This window comes from Indicator indicator, chromosome 37 (genome assembly GCF_027791375.1).
Source record: "Indicator indicator isolate 239-I01 chromosome 37, UM_Iind_1.1, whole genome shotgun sequence".
Classification (NCBI taxonomy): Eukaryota; Metazoa; Chordata; class Aves; order Piciformes; family Indicatoridae; genus Indicator; species Indicator indicator.
Genome location: NC_072046.1, coordinates 38894 through 56514, shown reverse-complemented (window position 1 = coordinate 56514; position 17621 = coordinate 38894). Strand labels below are relative to the sequence as shown.

At 58.4% G+C, this 17621-nt stretch overlaps 1 protein-coding gene across 2 annotated transcripts; it reads left to right on the top strand.

Annotated features, from left to right (window-relative positions):
* The first annotated feature begins 2180 nt into the window (after window positions 1-2180).
* On the top strand, window positions 2181-17186 carry LOC128978460 (nucleolar transcription factor 1). Of its 2 annotated transcripts, XM_054396401.1 has the most exons (20): window positions 2181-2238; window positions 5237-5412; window positions 5683-5766; window positions 6654-6809; window positions 7561-7625; window positions 8325-8445; window positions 8972-9082; window positions 9392-9525; window positions 10301-10442; window positions 11039-11080; window positions 11802-11915; window positions 12068-12223; window positions 12910-13065; window positions 13858-13968; window positions 14058-14146; window positions 14326-14515; window positions 14773-14820; window positions 15028-15096; window positions 15493-15639; window positions 17052-17186. In XM_054396401.1, the coding sequence occupies exons 1-20, from the start codon at window positions 2181-2183 to the stop codon at window positions 17169-17171; spliced, it is 2289 nt and encodes a 762-aa protein (XP_054252376.1). In that variant the 3' UTR covers window positions 17172-17186. The 2 variants fall into 2 exon arrangements, with proteins under 2 accessions (XP_054252376.1, XP_054252377.1); XM_054396402.1 differs by lacking the exon at window positions 8972-9082.
* The last annotated feature ends 435 nt before the right edge of the window (window positions 17187-17621 follow it).

Sequence of the window (17621 nt, the reverse complement as noted above, 5' to 3'; positions counted from 1 at the left end):
GAGAGGGGCCGGGGGCTCTCCGCTCCCCAAGGCCCCTGGCCTCGCCTTCTCCATTGTCTGCCCAGGGGTTGTGGAGAGGGTGGGGGAGGAAAGCGGCGGAACGCGGCTCTCTGGCGCCCGGGTGGGAACCGGGGGCGGGAGGGGACCGGGGAGGCGCCGCCGGGGCCGCCCGCGCTCGGTCCCACCCGGTTCCTGCTGCCTGGCGGAGGAGGAGACTGGAGCTGGCCGGCGGCGCAGGGCATGTGCGGGCTCCCCGCCTCCGCCCCACGGCCCGGCCCCTTCCTCCCCCGCCTCCTCCTCCTTCCACCCCACCCCCCCCACCCCTTAAGGCGCAGGATCCGGTCCCCCCCCTCCCCCGGGGGGGATCCCGCAACCTCCCCCCACCACCTCCCCCCCCCCGGGGGATCCCTCTGCGCGCGCAGCGCGATCGCCCCCGCCACGCCCCGCGATGATCCGATGGATCCCTCCCCCTGCCACGATCCCGCCTTCCTCAGCTGCTTCCCCCCCGGCTCCGCGCCCCCGGGGCGATCCCCGGTCGCCCACCCCCGGGGGTTGGGCTGATCCAGCTCTGGAGGGATCCATGATCCACCCTCCTCCCCCACGCGAAGGCTCATCCCACGCTGGGGGCGATCCCACTGCTCAACGTGGTCCCAGATCTGACTGCCAGGATCTGCCAGGTCTGTCCATACCCTGGGGTGAATCTCCTGTCCGGCTTCCCGAGGTGGTCACATATCCAAGCCCCTGGGGGCTGATCCAGCCCCCGAAGGCTCATCCCACATTGGTGACAATCACCTCCCAAGGTAGCCTCACAACCACCCCAGGGGCTAGTCTGACCCCCATGGTGATTCCCCATCTGCCCAGGGTTCCCTTTCCACCCCGGGGAGATCTTCCACGATCCCCTCCGGGGGCTCAACTCACCCCAGGCCCTGAAGGCTCATTTCACCCTGGATCCTTGTTTCTCCCCCGGGGCTTAGGTAGGGTCTGCCCCCCCTGATTACCCCTCCAGGAGCTGATCACACACAGCCCAGGCTGATCCCCCATCGCTCATGGGGCCTGGGAGGTCCCCGAAGCCTCCCTCAGGGTGATCCTTCTTCAGACCCAGGGCCTGGATCCATCCCCCAGGAGCTCTTACAGGTCCCAGCTCTTTCCTGGGACCCCTGCATGAGCCCAAATTTCTCCTTGCCAGCCCCAGGCCAGGCTCCCCTTCCTCAGACCTGGGGCCCATCCCCCCTGGCACAGTTCCTGATCCCCTGGGCCTTCAGCCCATCCCCTCCAGGGTGAGGCACCCTGCTAGGCCTCCCCCCATAGCTCTGGGGTCCCCCCACCAAGGCCTTTCACCCATTCACCTCCATTCAGGGTGATCTTTTCCCATGGGGTTCTAAGATCCTATCCCTGGGATCTGGGAGGATCCTTCCCATAGAACCTCTCTGTTGAAATGTTCCCCCCCCAGCTTGTTCTCCCCTCCTTGGGAGGCTGCTTGGACCCCCCATGCTCCCCACGTGTGTGTGGGTTTTTCCCTGCCGCTCCCTAAACGAGCACCCCACAAGCTGCTGTAGATCTGGGGGATCCCTCTCTCCTCCAAAGATCTCTATGGATCTGTGACTTCCTCACCTTGGAAACTCCCCTTTGAGGGGGTAGGGGGGAATCAAGCTCCCCTTGGGAGATCCCTTGCAACCCTGTTGGCTCAGATCCTCCTGACCCCAAGTCTGTGGATCCCACCTCAGGGACACCCCCTGAACCCTTCTCCCCTCAGATCTGTGGGGAGCCCTCTAAGATCCTGCACCACTCCCCACCTTGGGGACATCCTGAACCCTTCTTCCCTGCCTTTTTCTGCCTCCCCAGCCTGGTTGGGGGGGAGGGAGGGTGTCACAGCACCATTCAGGACCCCTTAGATCACCGAGATTCCCCCAGGCACCCACCTTATCACCCTGCCTCCCCTCCAAACCTTACCAGGCTGTTTTTGGGGGCGAACCCAGCACCTTGGACATCTCAGGGCAGGGGGTGGGGAGGGAGTGACAGCCTTCGGTGAGGTCCTCCAAACCTGATGGGTCCCCCAGCATGGGGAGGTGCTAATGGTGGTGGTGGGGGCTCTCCTTTGCTTGCAGAGCCGAGCGGGTGGGAGAGACCTTGGGTAGCGCCAGGCAGCCGGCGGCACCGACCTGGGCGCAGGCAGGTGGAGGATGAACGGCGAAGCCGAGTGCCCTGCAGACCTGGAAATGACAGCTCCCAAAAACCAAGGTGAGACACCCCCACCCCCAGCAGCCCCCACCCCAGGGTTCCCACAGGAATACTGCTGCCACCTTAAAAAAATACGCAAAACAATCAAACCCCATGGGGCGGCCCTTTTGTCCTTGGGATGGAGGAGCCATGATCCCAACACAGCGGGGATTTGGCTGTCCTGATCCCGGGGTGGGGGGCATGGATACGTGTATGAGTGCATGGCAGATCCCTCCCAGCATGGAGGATGCTCTTTCTGGCTGGCTGGCATTGTGGGGCAAGGGCGGAGGGCTGGCACAAAGAGGTGCTGCCTTCACTGATCACATCTGGGCTGCATTAAAAGCTGAGCTGTTTGTTACCTTGGGCCTCCGGCTTCCAGACCCTGGGATGACATCAGAGGTTCAGCTTCTATTGGAAAAGAGGGAGGAAAACAAGGGAAGGGAAAGAAAAAAAAAGAACAAAGAAAAAAAAATGATGTTTTATTTTGGACAGAGGGGATAACGCTACCCCAGCACCTTAAAATTCCCCCTTAAGGCCTGTTCAGCCCTCCTGGACCCCCTGTTTGCCCTGGCTGGCCGCAGTGGGTTTGTTGTCCCGAGCGACCCCGGCCTCAGCACGTGTCCCTCCGCGGGTCTTGAGCTGGATTTAATTACACCGGGGCAGCTTTCCTAATATAGCCCCAGCCCCGCCGCTGCCAGGAGAGCCAGGGATAAATCGGTCCCAGGGCACAGACAGCCCCATTCATCTTGCTGGGTGAACTCCACGATTCCCCTCCTGCTTTTTGGCAAACCACAGCTGGAAGGGGGAGCAGGGATGGGGGGCGCTGAACTTGGGGTCCTCCTTATCCTCCCGGAGGGTTTTGGGGAGGTTTCTGCAGTTCCTTGGCGTTTCCCTGTGGGTTGTGGTTAGTTTGGATGATTGCTGGTATGGTGAGGGGGTGGAGGGGGAGGTCATGCAGGGCCAAAGGTTTTGAGAGGTTCCTGTGTCGGAGGAGGGAAACTGAGGCATGAGGCTTGTTGTCGGGAGGAAATTTAGGGGAGGGGTCATCTTCCCCACTTGGTTTTTGTGGCTGTGCTGCTTTTGATTTTTTTCTCCTGATTTCTGCAAGTAAAATTGGCATCAGCTTCACAGCCCAGCTCTGCCTCCTTGGTCTTTGGAGGCAGGAGAGGGAGCTGGAACACGACTGGGAAAAATAGGAAGGCAAAAGTTTGGGCTTGGTGCCTCCCCCACCCCAGCTCTGATCTCCTATGAGGCACTGGTGGAGGTTTCCTGTCTCCCCCTTCATGATGTTTTGAGGCTCTGAAGTTGGGAGTGTGGAGAGGTGTCCAGAGCTGCTCGACTCTCTGCTTTATGGAGGGGTTCTTTCCATCTTTCACCCTCCCCATTAATCCCTAATGGTCCCAATGAGGTAACTATGGAGACCAGCCAGATCCCAAACTGTTCTGCCTCAGCTCCCCACCTTGACAGGCTCAGAAGGTGAACAGGATGGGAGGACAGTCCTGACTGTGCTCCCCTGACTCTGGCTGCGGGTCCCACATATTTTCTAACAACCCTTGTTCAGATTTGGGGTTCAGGGAGGGGTTGTCCTTCACTGGACTGATGCAGAGGCAGAAGCAGAGGTGGTGTTTGCATGCACGCTGAGTTTGAGCAGAGGGAGAACTGCAGCAGTTCTGGGAGCTTGTTTTCATTTCTGGAGATGGAAGGAGAGAGATGCTCCCTTCAAATCCATCATGGGCTGTGTTGTCCTCATCTCACCAGGATGCTCTGTGTCCCTTGGCAGCTCTGAACACCCCAGCCCTTACCTGGCAGAGATGTGGGGCAGGGGATACCATGGAGAGTGGGTCCTGTGCCCGGGAAGTCCTTGGGCTTGGTGCCCTTCCCAGGTTGAAGCAGATGGGGCTGTGTGGCTTCGGTCTCCTCTGCTCCTCCTCCAGCCCATCCCTAGGGAGCTCTGTTTCTGCTCCCAGGCCCTGCTGCCTTTCCCCAGGGCCACCCAGCTGCAGAGCACCCGGAGCTCCTCTCCCTGGCTGGTGTGGAAGAGAGCCCAGTGCAGGAATTCCCCTGGCAAGGAGGCAGCTCCAGAGTGGTGCTGGATGGGATGTTTGGTGTTGGGATATCCTGGCTGCTGCCTGTCCCAGCATGGGCTGCTGCCTGGCCTGGCCTCCTGGCTGCTTCAGGCTCCCCAGCTTTGCCTTGTGCTCATCCTGCCATCCCAGCAGTTTGTCCCTGTGGGAGCTGGGAACACTCCTCCTGGCAGTTTGGGAGATGTTGGGGTGATAGAACCATCACCCCTACGCCATCAGGGACCTCCCTGGGAGATGGGAGGTGCTGTGCGGGGCTCTGCACCCCTTGGCTTTGTGATCTCTGAGCTTTGACCTTGGCAGAGGTCAACATGGAGCTGGGTGATAGGAAGGCTCTCCTATTAGAAGGAAAAGCAGCACTGGAGAGGGGGGGATCCCATCGCTCCAGACACATCTTTTCCACTTGGAAAGCAGGTTTCCCTGTTTCCTTATGGGTTGGAGGGAGTGTGGCTCCTATCTCCCTCCTCAGGGCTTTGCTCCCGTGTGTAGGAAACGGCCCTGCTGCTCCCTCCCAGCAGAGCCATTGCCTTATCTGATGGTGGCCCTGGGATGAGCCAGTTGCTCTGGTTTGCACCCAGTGGATTTTCTAGCTTTGCTCCAATTGTTTTGGCCTGCAGAAAGTTGCTCCAGGCTCGTGGGAACAGCCACATCCCTTTGATCTTTAATCTCGAGAGGCAGCACGTGGAGATTACGTGTCCCGGCGTGCGGCCCGGAGCAGCACACTGGGAGCTGTAGTCCCTAATCCCTGATGGGAAGGCTGCCTGCCTGGTCCCTGTGCCCTGCCTGCCCCGGGAGCTGTGGTCCCTGTGCCCTGCTTGGCCTGGGAGCTGTGGTGCCCGTGCCCTGCCTGCCCCAGGAGCTGTGGTGCCCGTGCCCTGCCTGCCCCAGGAGCTGTGGTGCCCGTGCACTGCTGCTGAGGCTGTCTCTTTGCTGCCCAGACCGCTGGTCTCAGGAGGACATGCTGACCCTGCTGGAGTGCATGAGGAACAACCTGCCCTCCAATGATGGGAGCAAGTTCAAAACCACCGAGTCCCACCTGGACTGGGAGAAAGTGGCTTTCAAGGACTTCTCGGGGGAGATGTGCAAGATGAAGTGGATGGAGATCTCTAATGAGGTAACCAAGGACCAAGCATCCAGGGGCCTTCCAGGGCTGTTTGAATCACCCAAGTTCAGCACCTCCACTCCTCAGCCCATAATGCTGACATCATTTTGCTGCCGTTGGCGTTGTGAATCCTTTGGAGGTGGTGGGGCAGGTTGTTGGCGTGCAGGCATTATGAATCCCTGTGGGGTTATGCCATGCCCAGCGTGGCCTGGTGCTGAGTAGGGACCTGTCCTGTCCCCCCTGCACAGCCTGTTCACGTTGTGGCCCTTCCTTACCCTGCAGGTGAGGAAGTTTCGGACTCTGACAGAGCTCATTATGGATGCTGAAGAACACGTGAAGAATCCTTACAAGGGCAAGAAGCTCAAGGTATCAAGAAGGAATGAGGATCAATCCCTAAAGGGCACCTCAGGCAGGGTGCTATCACCCATGTGGCACCTCAGACCAGTGTGGCTCTGCCACCAGAGCCCCTGCAGGCACCTCAGACCGTAATCCCCACGGCTGGCTGCCCAAGGCTCTGGAGGCCACAGGCTCTGGGCCTGGGCCAAATCCAGGGTACATTTAATATGGCTGGCAGCCTGCATCCAAGTTTAGCACTAGAGGGGGTCAGGAAGCTGCTCTCCTATTCCTGGCCTGCCAGGTTGGGTGGGTGCTGCTTTCAGCTGGGCAGCCCCAGGGCAACCAGGGTTCTAGCCAGGAGGTGGGTCCTGTTCCCTCCTTCTGCCTCAGTGTCCCCTCCTGCAGTACAACTGCTCTGTGCCAACAGCTCTGGGTGGCCAGAGGCTGCTCCCAGGATACCCAGCCCTGGTATATTGTAATTCCTCAGGAAGAGAGCCCTTGCTGAATGTAAGAAGTTCCATCTAAACATGGGGAGGAACTTCTTAATTTAAGGGTGACAGAGACCTGGAGCAGATTGCCCAGAGAGGTGGTGGAGTCTCCGTCTCTGGAGACATTCAAAACCCACCTGAACATGTTCCTGTGTGACCTGCTCTAAGAGATCCTGCCTTGGCAGGGGGGTTGGACTTGGTGATCTCCAGAGGTCCTTTGCAGCCCCTCCCATTCTGTGATTGCTCCCAGGGTTTTTACCCCTCTTGCCTGCCACACTGGGGTGTTCCTATCTCAGGGAGCCAGGAAGGCTGGATGGAGGCAGATCACCCCTGGTACTGGGGAGAGCTGGGAGCTGGTGGGACTTGGCTGTGCCCTCTGCTGTGCTGCCAGTCCCACACTCAGTGCCTGCCACTCTGCTGTCTCCCCAGAAACACCCTGACTTCCCCAAGAAGCCCCTGACTCCCTATTTCCGCTTCTTCATGGAGAAGCGAGCCAAGTACGCCAAGCTTCACCCTGAAATGAGCAACCTGGATCTCACCAAGATCCTGTCCAAGAAATACAAGGAGCTTCCCGAGAAGAAAAAGGTACAGGGAAGGGGAAAGGGAATCAGCAAGCCCTTCCTCATTTGAGTGCCTTTGTGTGCTGGGCTCTGTGTGCCCAGCTCTCCCAGTAAAACCAGGAGAGCCCAGCCTTGAGCTGGTGAGGGTTTAACCCAGCTCTCGATGGGAGAAGCCCAGGTGCTTGTTTAGTCCTGTCAGACCAGTCCTTTCCCCGGCCTGGTTGCCAGGATCTGTGGGGTGGAGGCTGGCTGGGTCTGTCCATGGGTCCAGCTCTGGACGGTGACTTCGCTGTGGGGTGGATCCGTATTAATGCTGCCTTTAAATCACACACCCTGTCCCAGCGAGGGATGGAGGAGCAGGCCCTGCTCCAGGCCATGGCAGGTGCTGGGAGGAGAGCTGCCCATCTCACCTCCAGCTCTGGAGGTGGCCTTGGCCAGAGGCCAGGCAGGTGTTTTAGGTGCCCCAACTCTCAGTCTGGGTGGATCTGCCACCAGCAGGAGAGGTCCAGGGCACAAAGCTCCGCTGTACCCTCTTGCACAAGGCTTTCCAGGGCTGCCTGGGGCAAGGAGAAGAGGGAGATCCTGCCTCTGTATTCATGGGCAGACTGGAAACCCTCAGCTGGGAGCTTCAGGACCAGTCTGATGGGCTGGAAAGCCCTTGAGTCCTTTTGAAGGTCATGGGTGTCCAGCTGGCAGGGTCCACAGAGATGTCTCTGCTTGCCTGTTCCCTGGTGCTGATGTCCCTCTCCACCTCCCTGGTGGCTTTGTGTCCCCAGATGAAATACATCCAGGACTTCCAGCGAGAGAAGCAGGAGTTTGAGAGGAACCTGGCAAGGTTCAGGTGAGCAGCCAGACCCTCTGTGTCACCCCAGGCAGACCCAATCTCCCCTCCTGTGTGTAGGTCACAGAGGAAGGCTTGATGGGCCCTGCAGCTTGAAGGCAGAATGGAATGGGGGAGGTGCTGGGAAAAAAAAAGGAAGGAAGAGGTGCTGAGAGCAGCCCTCCAGCTGGGAAACTCATGAAAGGGGGTAGAGAGCTGAGGACCATGCATGCTCTGAGGGTTAGGGTCTTGAAGGAGGGGACCCTTCCCAAGGAGGGTTGGGCAGATGACCCTTGAGGTCCTTTCCAAACTGGAGTTCTATGATTCAGTGACAGGAGCCCTGCTGCCAGCACTGTGAAAAGCTGCAGTGACTACCTCATTCCTCCCAAACCTGGCCTTTGGATGTGGTCCCTGTAACCCAGGTGGATCCTGGCATTCCTAATGACCTGCTGCTGCTCCAGGGATGCAGCCCTGCCCAACCCACTAAAGAGGATGCTTTTAGCCAATGCTGCCCAGGAAGGACAGACCCAAAGCCCTAAACCCTTCCTGCTCTTTTAGGGACCCCCTGCCCTTCACCCCAGTGTCTGAGCCTGTGGAGGCTCAGCCCCGCAGTGATGATTGGAGAGGTTTAGGGGGAGGTTTAGTTGGGTTTAGGGGTGCTCTCCTTCCACCTGCAACCTCCCTAACGCTCTCCCTTCCCCACCTCCTTGCCGGGTAAAGGGAAGACCACCCGGATCTCATCCAGAACGCCAAGAAGTCCGACGTCCCTGAGAAACCCAAGACCCCCCAGCAGCTGTGGTACAACCATGAGAAGAAGATCTACTTGAAAGTGCGTCCAGATGTGAGTAGGGTGGGTGGGAGTGTGTGTGAGTGTGGAGGGGTCCTGCCCCCCGCTGCTGCGGGCAGAGGAGGGGGAAAGGAGAGAAGCATTGCAGGGGAGGGAGGGGCGCGGGCTGGAGGACGCCGCTTAAGAGCTTCCAGCAACCTGGACCGGAGGTAAGGAAAGGGCTCAGCACATCTGAAGAAGAGGCTCGGGGCTACAGACCCCACTTTTTGCCTGCAGTGGAAGGGGTGACCACAGCCTGAGGCAGGGCAGGAAAAAGGTTCCCAGCACACAGATCCGCTTCTGGCCATGGCCCTCACCCACACGCACACCCCCTGCCCCGGCCACGAGCACTGCTCGCAGCCACCCCATGGCCCCAAGCTGGGTGCCACGGGGATGAGGTGATCAACCTGACTATTTTTTGCCCCTTTTTTGTGAATTTTTTCTTTTTTTTTTTTTTTTTTTTCTCTTTTTTTCTCTTTTTTTACCTCTTCTTTTTGTGGGTTTTACCCCTCTGCCCTCACCTCTGGCTTTGGGTTTTCAGGCCACCACGAAGGAGGTGAAAGAGTCGCTGGGCAAGCAGTGGTCTCAACTCTCCGATAAAAAGAGGCTGAAATGGATTCATAAGGCCCTGGAACAGCGGAAGGAGTACGAGGTAGGGAGCAGCCTCACCCATCCCCCCTCCACACTCGGCCCTGTGTTCACTCTGAGCCACTCTGCCTCATGGCCACAGCCACCAGCTGCTAGCCAGCCTCACTCAATAGCCAGCATTGGGGTTCAGCCAGGTCCCTGCAGGTCCCTAGTGAGTCTGAGCCCTGCCTCCTCCAGCAAGCTTTGGGGAAAGGCAGAAGTACTCCTGGGGAGAGATCATTAGGGCAATGGTTGGCTTCTCTTTCCTCCTCCTCTGGCCGCCAGCCAGGCAGGGATCAGAGCCCCTCTCCTGACTGCGCTCCACCCTTTGCAGGAGATCATGAGGGACTACATCCAGAAGCACCCTGAGCTGAACATCAGCGAGGAGGGCATCACCCGCTCCACCCTCACCAAGGCTGAGCGCCAGCTCAAGGACAAGTTCGATGGACGACCCACAAAGCCACCTCCGTGAGTCCTGGCCCCTCCTGAGCTCTCACTGCAGGGTCTTGGCCAGCCTGGGTGAACACTGGTTCTTTGCTAACAAGGGAGATGGAGCTTGGAGAGCCCTGCTCGTTTCTGGGACTCTGGGCACAAGCTCTTGACTCCATTTAAACTGATCCTTGAACTGGATCAAAACTGGGAATGTTCAGCCTGAAGAAAAAGAGGCTGAGGGGAGACCTTCTGGTTCTCTACAGCTCCTTGAAAAGAGGGTGGAGCCAGGTGGAGCCATGTAACAGGTGGCAGGATGAGAAGAAATGGCCTCAAGCTGTGCCAGGGGAGGTTTAGGTTGGTCATGAGGAACAATTTCTTCCTCAAAAGGGTTGTCAAGGCCTGGTCCAGGCTGCCCTGGGCAGTGGTGGAGTCCCCATCCCTGGAGGGGTTTCAAAGCTGTGGAGATGTGTTGCTGAGGGCCATGTTTTAGTGGTGCCCTGGCAGTGCTGGGTTACTGGTTGGACTTGATGATCTCAAAGGTCTCTTCCAACCCACACAACTCTGATTCTATGAAACGCACACTGAGTACACATCTGAGGGAGGTTTCTGGTGATGCTGCATGCTCCAGAGTAGGGGGCAACCCCCTCTAGCTTCCCTCAAATCCAAACACCTTGGGCACAGCACTTCACTGCCTGGTGCAATCCAGAGGGTGTCTTGTGGGGGGAGTGTCTTGGGGAGCCTCCTTAGCTCTGCAGAGAGGACATGAGCAGGACAGGTTGTCCCTAATGCTGGGTCCCTCCATGGGTTGCAGGAACAGCTACTCCCTGTACTGTGCAGAGCTGATGGCCAACATGAAAGATGTGCCCAGCACCGAGCGGATGGTGCTGTGCAGCCAGCAGTGGAAGCTGCTCTCCCAGAAGGAAAAGGATGCCTACCACAAAAAGTGTGACCAGGTGAGGGCCCAAGGGTGGACAAGAGAGGTGGACAGGCAGGTGGGTAGCAGTGCTGTGGGGAGGCAAGATGAGGATGGGAGAGTTTGGGCTACAAACAGTGCTGGAAATGAGCTCCTCACCCTTCCTCAGTGCTTATTCTGGGCATCTTGACCACCAGTTCCCTGGGAGGTCCTTGGTCACCTCTGTGGAGCCATGTAACAAGGGACAGGATGAGAAGAATAAGCCTCAAGTTGTGCCAGGAGACATGAGGAACAATTTTTCTCTCCCAAAAGGGTTGTCAAGGCCTGGCCCAGGCTGTCCTGGGCAGTGGTGAAGTCCCCATCCCTAGAGGGGTTTCAAAGCTGTGGAGGTGTGGTGCTGAGGGCTGTGTTTTAGTGGTGCCCTGGCAGTGCTGGCTGACTGGTTGGACTCGATGTCCTTAAAGGTCTTTTCCAATCAAAACAATTCCATGATTCTATGATGGTCCCTGCCCCCCAGTCTATGTATGTGGGACCAACAGATGCTGACGGGGTTGAGACTGGGTCAGGGACTGCACAAGGCAGGGCTGGACTGAGGGGTCTCTGTGTAACCACTCATCTCATCTCATCTCTCTCCAGAAAAAGAAAGACTATGAGATCGAGCTCCTCCGCTTCCTGGAGGTGAGTGCCATGGGGGTGCCTTGGCCATGGGTGCTGCAGACCCCTAACATGGGGAGGGGCTGGGATGGGTTAAACAGGAGTTGCACTGATGCTGTCCTCATCTGCTCCCCCCAAAATGTGTCAGGACCCAGCCATATATGGTGTGCAGAGATGTTTGTGCATAACCTTGACCCTTCCCCAGCTGCCCTGCTGCCTGACTCAGTGTTCTCCAGTTGGGCACTGGGAGGTGGAGACTGGAAGGGAAGTTGGGGGTGAGCAGAGGGCTGGTGCCGGAGGTGGAGGTGGGGTTGAGGCTGTGGCTGAGCAGGCAGCTCTGTCTCTCACTTCCTTCCCTCCACTGAGCTGTAGGTGGGGGGGGCTACACCAAGGCCACCTCAGCACCCTGCTTGGTTCCTCAGGCGGATGTGACATGGCCCCAGCAAGGGCAGGAGGTGGAAAACCCAGGGGTGTGTGCCAACATCTGGCCACCTGTCCCCTCTGTCTTCACAGAGAGGAAGCTGATGAGACTGAGCCAGGGAGGGGACAGAGCTGGGGAGGAGGGAGATTGCCCAGTGAGGGGAGTGACACAGGTGTGGCGACACCGAGGCTGCACGCCCCGGCTTGCAGTGCCTAATGTTGGCCATGGCTGGGGTGGATTTTTGAATCAGGACAACTGAGTGTGTTAGTTTCCCCCCTCCCCACTGCACCACATCTTACCTGTCTCTCCTCCTGTGCCACCCAGAGCCTGCCTGAGGAGGAGCAGCAGCGGGTGCTAGGTGAGGAGAAGATGCTGGGCAGCAACCGGAAAGGGGCAACGAGTCCTGCGTCCAAAAAGTCCTCACCAGAGACCGGCAAGGTGAGACAGGCAGCTGGGGAGACATGGGGTGGGCTTACTGCCATCCCGGGGTGCTTGGAGGGCTTTGTTCCCTGCTTCTTCCATCTGCTGGGGTTGGAGGCTAGCAGCGTGAGGCAGGTCCCACAGCCACAAGCCCTGTGTCCCCCCTGCAGGCCAGCTCAGAGAAGCCCAAGCGGCCGATCTCGGCCATGTTCATCTTCTCGGAGGAGAAGCGGAAGCAGCTGCAGGAGGAGCGGCCGGAGCTGTCGGAGAGCGAGCTGACCCGGCTGCTGGCCCGCATGTGGAACGACCTCTCTGAGAAGAAGAAGGTTGGTACCTTCCTCAACCCTTTTCTTCCATCCTGGGCATCTCCAGCAGGCCAGGGAACTCTGTCTGTCCTTGTCACAGAATCCACCAGTTTGGAGGAGACCTCCAAGATGGTCAACTCCAACCGATCACCCAACCCTATCTGATCAACTAGACCATGGCACTAAGTGCCTCATCCTCTTAAACACCTCTAGGGACATTAACCCCACCACCTCCCTGGGCAGCCCATCCCAATGGCCAATCTCTCTTCCTGGAAAGAGCTTCTTTCTAAGATCAAGCCTAAACTTCCCCCTGCACAGCTTGAGGCTGTGTCCTCACGCTGCGAGGGGCTTTGTCATCCCCAGACCACCACAGCTTTGGGATGGTTGTCCTCAGGATCATCATCAAACTGATGGCCACCCCAGTGGGTACCACCAGCTGTGCCCTCTCCCTCTCATGACCTGGTGGTTATGACCCAGCATCTTAAGAAACCTTGGAAGGTCCTTAAGCCTCAGTTTAAAGCCTCGATGGCTTTCTTAGTAGGGTGGGAGTCCTGAGACATGCGTTGTGTGTGAGTTGGGGGGGCTGCTGGTGCTGCCTTGGGGACAGCCCTGGGGGAAGCTGCAGTGTCCTGCTTGTGCTTGGTGGCCAGGGGCTTGTGCTCAGGTACCTTTGATGTCCCTTCACCCCCACCCTGCCCCCTGTGCAGGCCAAGTACAAGGCGCGGGAGGCGGCGATGAAGGCGCAGTCAGAGAAGAAGCACAGCTCAGATAAAGAGGAGCGTGGGAAGCTGCCAGAGTCCCCCAAGACAGCTGAGGAGATCTGGCAGCAGAGCGTCATTGGGGACTACCTGGCTCGTTTCAAGGTGAGGAGTGGGCTGGGAGAGGAATCCCAGAATCTTAGCATGGTTGGGATTGGAAGGGACCTCTGGAGATCATCCAGGCCAACCCTGCTGAACAAAGCAGGGCACCCACAGCAGCTTGCCCAGGAGCACAATGGCCAGGGGGGTTTGGAAGCTCTCCAGAGAAGGAGACTCCACAACCTCTCTGGGCAGCCTGCTCCAGGGCTCCAGCACCATCACACCAAAGAAATTTCTCCTTCTGCACAGCTGGAACCTCCTGGGTTCCAGTTGGTGCCCATTGCCCCTTCTCCTGTCACTGAGCACCACTAAGAAGAGTCTGGCCCCATCCTGTTGCCCCCCAGCCTTTAGATACTGATAAATCACAGAATGGTTTGGGTTGGAAAGGACATTAAAGATCATCCAGTTCCAACCCCCAGCCATGGGCACCTTCTACCAGCCCAGGTTGCTCAAGGCCTTATCCAACCTGGCTTTGAACGCTTCCAGGGAAGGGGCATCCACAACCTTTCCTGGGCAACCTGTGCCAGTGTCTCACCACCCCCCTTCTTCCAAATCTCCAGTCTCAATCTCCCCTCTTCCAGCTTAAAAGCATTACCCCCATATAAATATGCTGGAAGTGGGATCATCACTCCCACCCTTGCCCCTTCTCTTCTGCTTTCACACCCAAAACAGCAAGGAGCTGGGGCTGGGTGCTGTGTGGAGGGCGACAGGAGTTGGCAAAGGATTGGATGCCTCTTGGTCCCTGGGGTAGCACCCTGGGCATCTTGGGTGCATCTGACGTGTTGGTTTGTGCCACAGAACGACCGGGGAAAGGCACTAAAGGCCATGGAGGCCACCTGGAACAACATGGAGAAGAAGGAGAAGCTGATGTGGATCAAGAAAGCAGCAGAGGATCAGAAGCGATACGAGGTGGGTCCCTGCCCCTTCTTGCCCCTTGCCCTGCCCCTGCAGCCAGTGCTGGCCCTGTCCCCCTGACTCCTCTTTCTCCTCTGACTCAGAGGGAGCTGAGCGAGATGCGAGCTCCTCCGTGCTCCACCAACTCTACCAAGAAGATGAAGTTCCAGGGAGAGCCCAAGAAACCCCCCATGTGAGTACCTGGGCTCCAAAAAGCCGCAGCTGGCTGGTACAAAAGAACCTGTGGTGGGGAGGCGTGGGGCTGGACTGTGGGGGATGGATGGCGGGTGGTGTGGGGGCTGCGTGGGGCCACTGTTTGGTTTCTCCATGTGCACTGCCTGAGCTGCCTCTGTGCTCTCCCCCTCCCTGCAGGAACGGTTACCAGAAGTTCTCTCAGGAGCTGCTGTCCAACGGGGAGCTGAACCACCTGCCACTGAAGGAGCGCATGGTGGAGATCGGCAGCCGCTGGCAGCGCATCTCCCAGGGCCAGAAGGACCACTACAAAAAACTGGCAGAGGAGCAGCAGAAGCAGTACAAGGTGCACCTCGACATCTGGCTCAAGGTGAGTGCTGACCCCCATGGGGAGCACTGGTGTTGGGCGTTAGTTGTTCTTGGGGATGTGCGGCATGGGCTTTGCTCGCAGCCTTCCTCTGGAAACCTGCCGTCTCCAGACCCTTTTTGGAGGATTCTTTTTAAACTTAAAAGGCCTTTTTAAAAATTATGTGGGGGAGGGGGAGGTGCCCTGTGCTGGAGTCCTTCCCCTCTCTGTCTTCCACTTCAGCCCTTCCTGGTCCCTGACCATCTCTCCTATCTCTGCAGAGCCTCTCACCCCAGGAGCGAGCTGCTTACAAGGAACACACTTCCAATGTGAGTATCCACCTGGTGCTGGCATCGGGGGGACCTGGGGTGGAGGGACTTGGGTGAGGTGAGGCTGTGCAGGAGAGCCCCTCAGCCCCCTCAAAGGGATTTATTCCCCCCCACATCAGTGGGGTTTTCTCTGTGCTGGGCACTGGGAAGTCACCAAGCTTGAGCCCCCCAGCTCTGAATGGGTTTGTTTTATTGCCCTCCCTGCAGAAACGCAAGAGCATAGGGAAGATCCGGGGGCCCAACCCCAAGATGAAGCCAACAATGCAGTCCAAGTCGGTGAGTGCACCATGGCCACACTGGGGACATCCAGCACCTTCCTCCCTGGAGAAGATGTCCCAGGGGCACCCACACCTCTTGTTGGAAGCTTCCTGCTGCCTGCCCAGTCCTTGAGACAAGAAATCAAGAACCCTTCTCAGATCTGTACTAAATCTCCCCAGATCTGTGCTCAAAACCCGCCCAGGGCTGGTTTTGTCAATCCCCCCCTCAGTCTGCAACATCCCTTTGCACCCACTCCAGGAGCCTCTTTTGGGGTTGTTTGCAAGATGAAATTCTCCCAGGTGCAGGGTGGGAGCCACCTTGATGGGAGGAGGAACCCAAAGGATGGGGCATTGCACCCATGGGTACTGGTATCCTGGGGTGCCCACCTGTGACCAGTCCCTCGCCACCCCACAGGAGTCAGAGGATGATGATGACGAAGAAGAGGAGGAGGAAGATGATGATGATGATGACGATGACGACGATGACAATGGCGACTCGTCGGAGGAAGGCGGCGACTCCTCGGAGTCCAGCAGCGAGGAGGAGAGCGAGGATGGGGACGAGGTGAGGCTGCAGTGCCTGTGCCACGGGGAGGGCAGTGGGGCCATCCCGGGCCCTGCTCCGCTCCTGTACCACTCACTCTGTGCCCCCCCCCTCGACCCCCTCACCCTCCTCTGGGGCTGGGGGAAGCCTGCACCCAGGCTAAGATAGGACCATGGCAGAGGAGCACCTGGGAAGCCTGGGGGGCAACGTAGAATCATAGAATGCTAGGGACTGGAAGGGACCTCTAGAGATCGTCCAGTCCAACCCTCCTGCCTCAGCAGGGTCACCTAGGGCAGGTCACACAGGAACACATCCAGGTGGGTTTTGAAAGCCTGCAGAGAGGGAGACTCCACAGCTCTCTGGGCAGCCTGCTCCAGGCCTCCAGCACCCTCACAGTAAAGAATTTTCTCCTCATGTTGAGGTGGAGCCTCCTGGGTTCCATCTTGTATCCATTGTTCCTTGTCCTATCACTGGGCATGACCACAGAGAGCCTGGCACCTTCATCCTGACACCCACCCCTCAGATATTGATAGATATTGATCAGATCCCCTCTCAGCCTTCTCTTCTCCAGACTCAACAGCCCCAGGGCTCTCAGCCTTTCTTTGCAGGAGAGATGCTGCAGTCCCTTCACCCTGGGGAAGCAAAGGGGCACAGGCTCACCCCCCCTCCATCCCCTGCCGTCCCTAGGGAGAGTGTGAGGAGCAGCCGCGGGGGCGTAGTTAGGAGCAGCCTGGGGATGGAGACCAGGGAGGGCTGTGGGAAGTGGGGGGAGGGGGAAGGGTTGTGTAGATCCCAACGTTGCCTCCCTCCCCGCAAAAGTGAGCAGAGAAAAAAAATCTCCTGTCTCTTTCCTGCTGGAGATTCTGAGTCTGGTCTCGGCTCCGTTTGCGCCAGTGTGAATGCCAGCAGGGTCAAAGCTTTGCACCGGTGCAACTGAAAGCAGCCTTTGCTGGATGGCGCTGGGGCCAGACACCGTGTCCGTGCCTTGTGCTCCCCCTGGGACAGGTGAGGTGTTTGACCCCCCCCCTCACGCCTCTTCCTTCCCCGGCTTTAGAGGAGGGGAAACTGAGGCAGGAGGTGGCTTTGGGTCCCCTACCTGGGATCGGTGTAGTGAGGCAGTGGCAGAGGTGAGGGCAGCAGGACCCCCGCGCGCTGCTCCGGCACGCTCCCCACACGCACATCCCCCCCTGACAGCTTAAACCCCCGTGTCCCACAACCCCCCCTCAAGCTGAGTCCTTGCAGGCTTTATTCCCTTCTCCACTCCCCACCCCCTTCATCTCCAGCCCCGGAGGGAGGGGTGAGGTTGCTCCCCTCGTTTTGGGCTGCAGTAGGGAAGGTGAGCAGGGAGCAAAGGGAAGCTGGCAGCCAAGGCTTCCTCCTCACCCTGTTCTTAACCTCCCCATCCTCTCTGCCACCCCTCCCCCCCACTGCAGAACGACGAGGATGACGAGGATGAGGATGACGAGGATGAAGATGACAACGACTCGGAGGGCAGCAGCAGTTCCTCCTCCTCCTCGGGGGACTCCTCCTCCCCCGACTCCGACTCCAACTGATCCAGCCACGCTCTTAGTAACGTCGTTTGGTTTCTCGTTTCAGTCCCAGATCCTCCCCACCTCAGCCCCCCCAAAACCCCTCATTTCCTCCTCTTCCTTCAGCCCCTCCAAGTGAGCTGCAGCCCCTGCAGGACCCCCCAAACCTGGGGAGCCGGAGCTGAAAGGAACTCTCTGCCAAGCTCACGCTATGGAGAGGGAGCTGGGAGCTGTTCCCCACCATGTGCTGGGAGGGGAGATAAGAGGGGGGCAACTCTCCCAACCCCCCAATCCCTCCCACCCACCCCATCCCATACTGAGGAGGTGGGGGGAGGGGGGGACACGATTATTTTTTTGTTGTTGTTGTTCTTTTTTTGGAGATTTCATTCTTTTTTGGAGGGTCTCCCTGTCCTCAACCCCTTTACCCCCTCGCTACCAGCTCTGGACTTTATAGAAAGAAAACATAAAAAAAAC

Coding starts and splice junctions, on each gene's coding strand:
- LOC128978460 (XM_054396401.1), top strand. CDS start 2,181: ATGAACGGCGAAGCCGAGTGCCCTGCAGACCTGGAAATGACAGCTCCC. Junction 6,810..7,560: donor AGCTTCCCGAGAAGAAAAAG/GTACAGGGAAGG, acceptor TTGTGTCCCCAG/ATGAAATACATCCAGGACTT. Junction 7,626..8,324: donor AGGAACCTGGCAAGGTTCAG/GTGAGCAGCCAG, acceptor TGCCGGGTAAAG/GGAAGACCACCCGGATCTCA.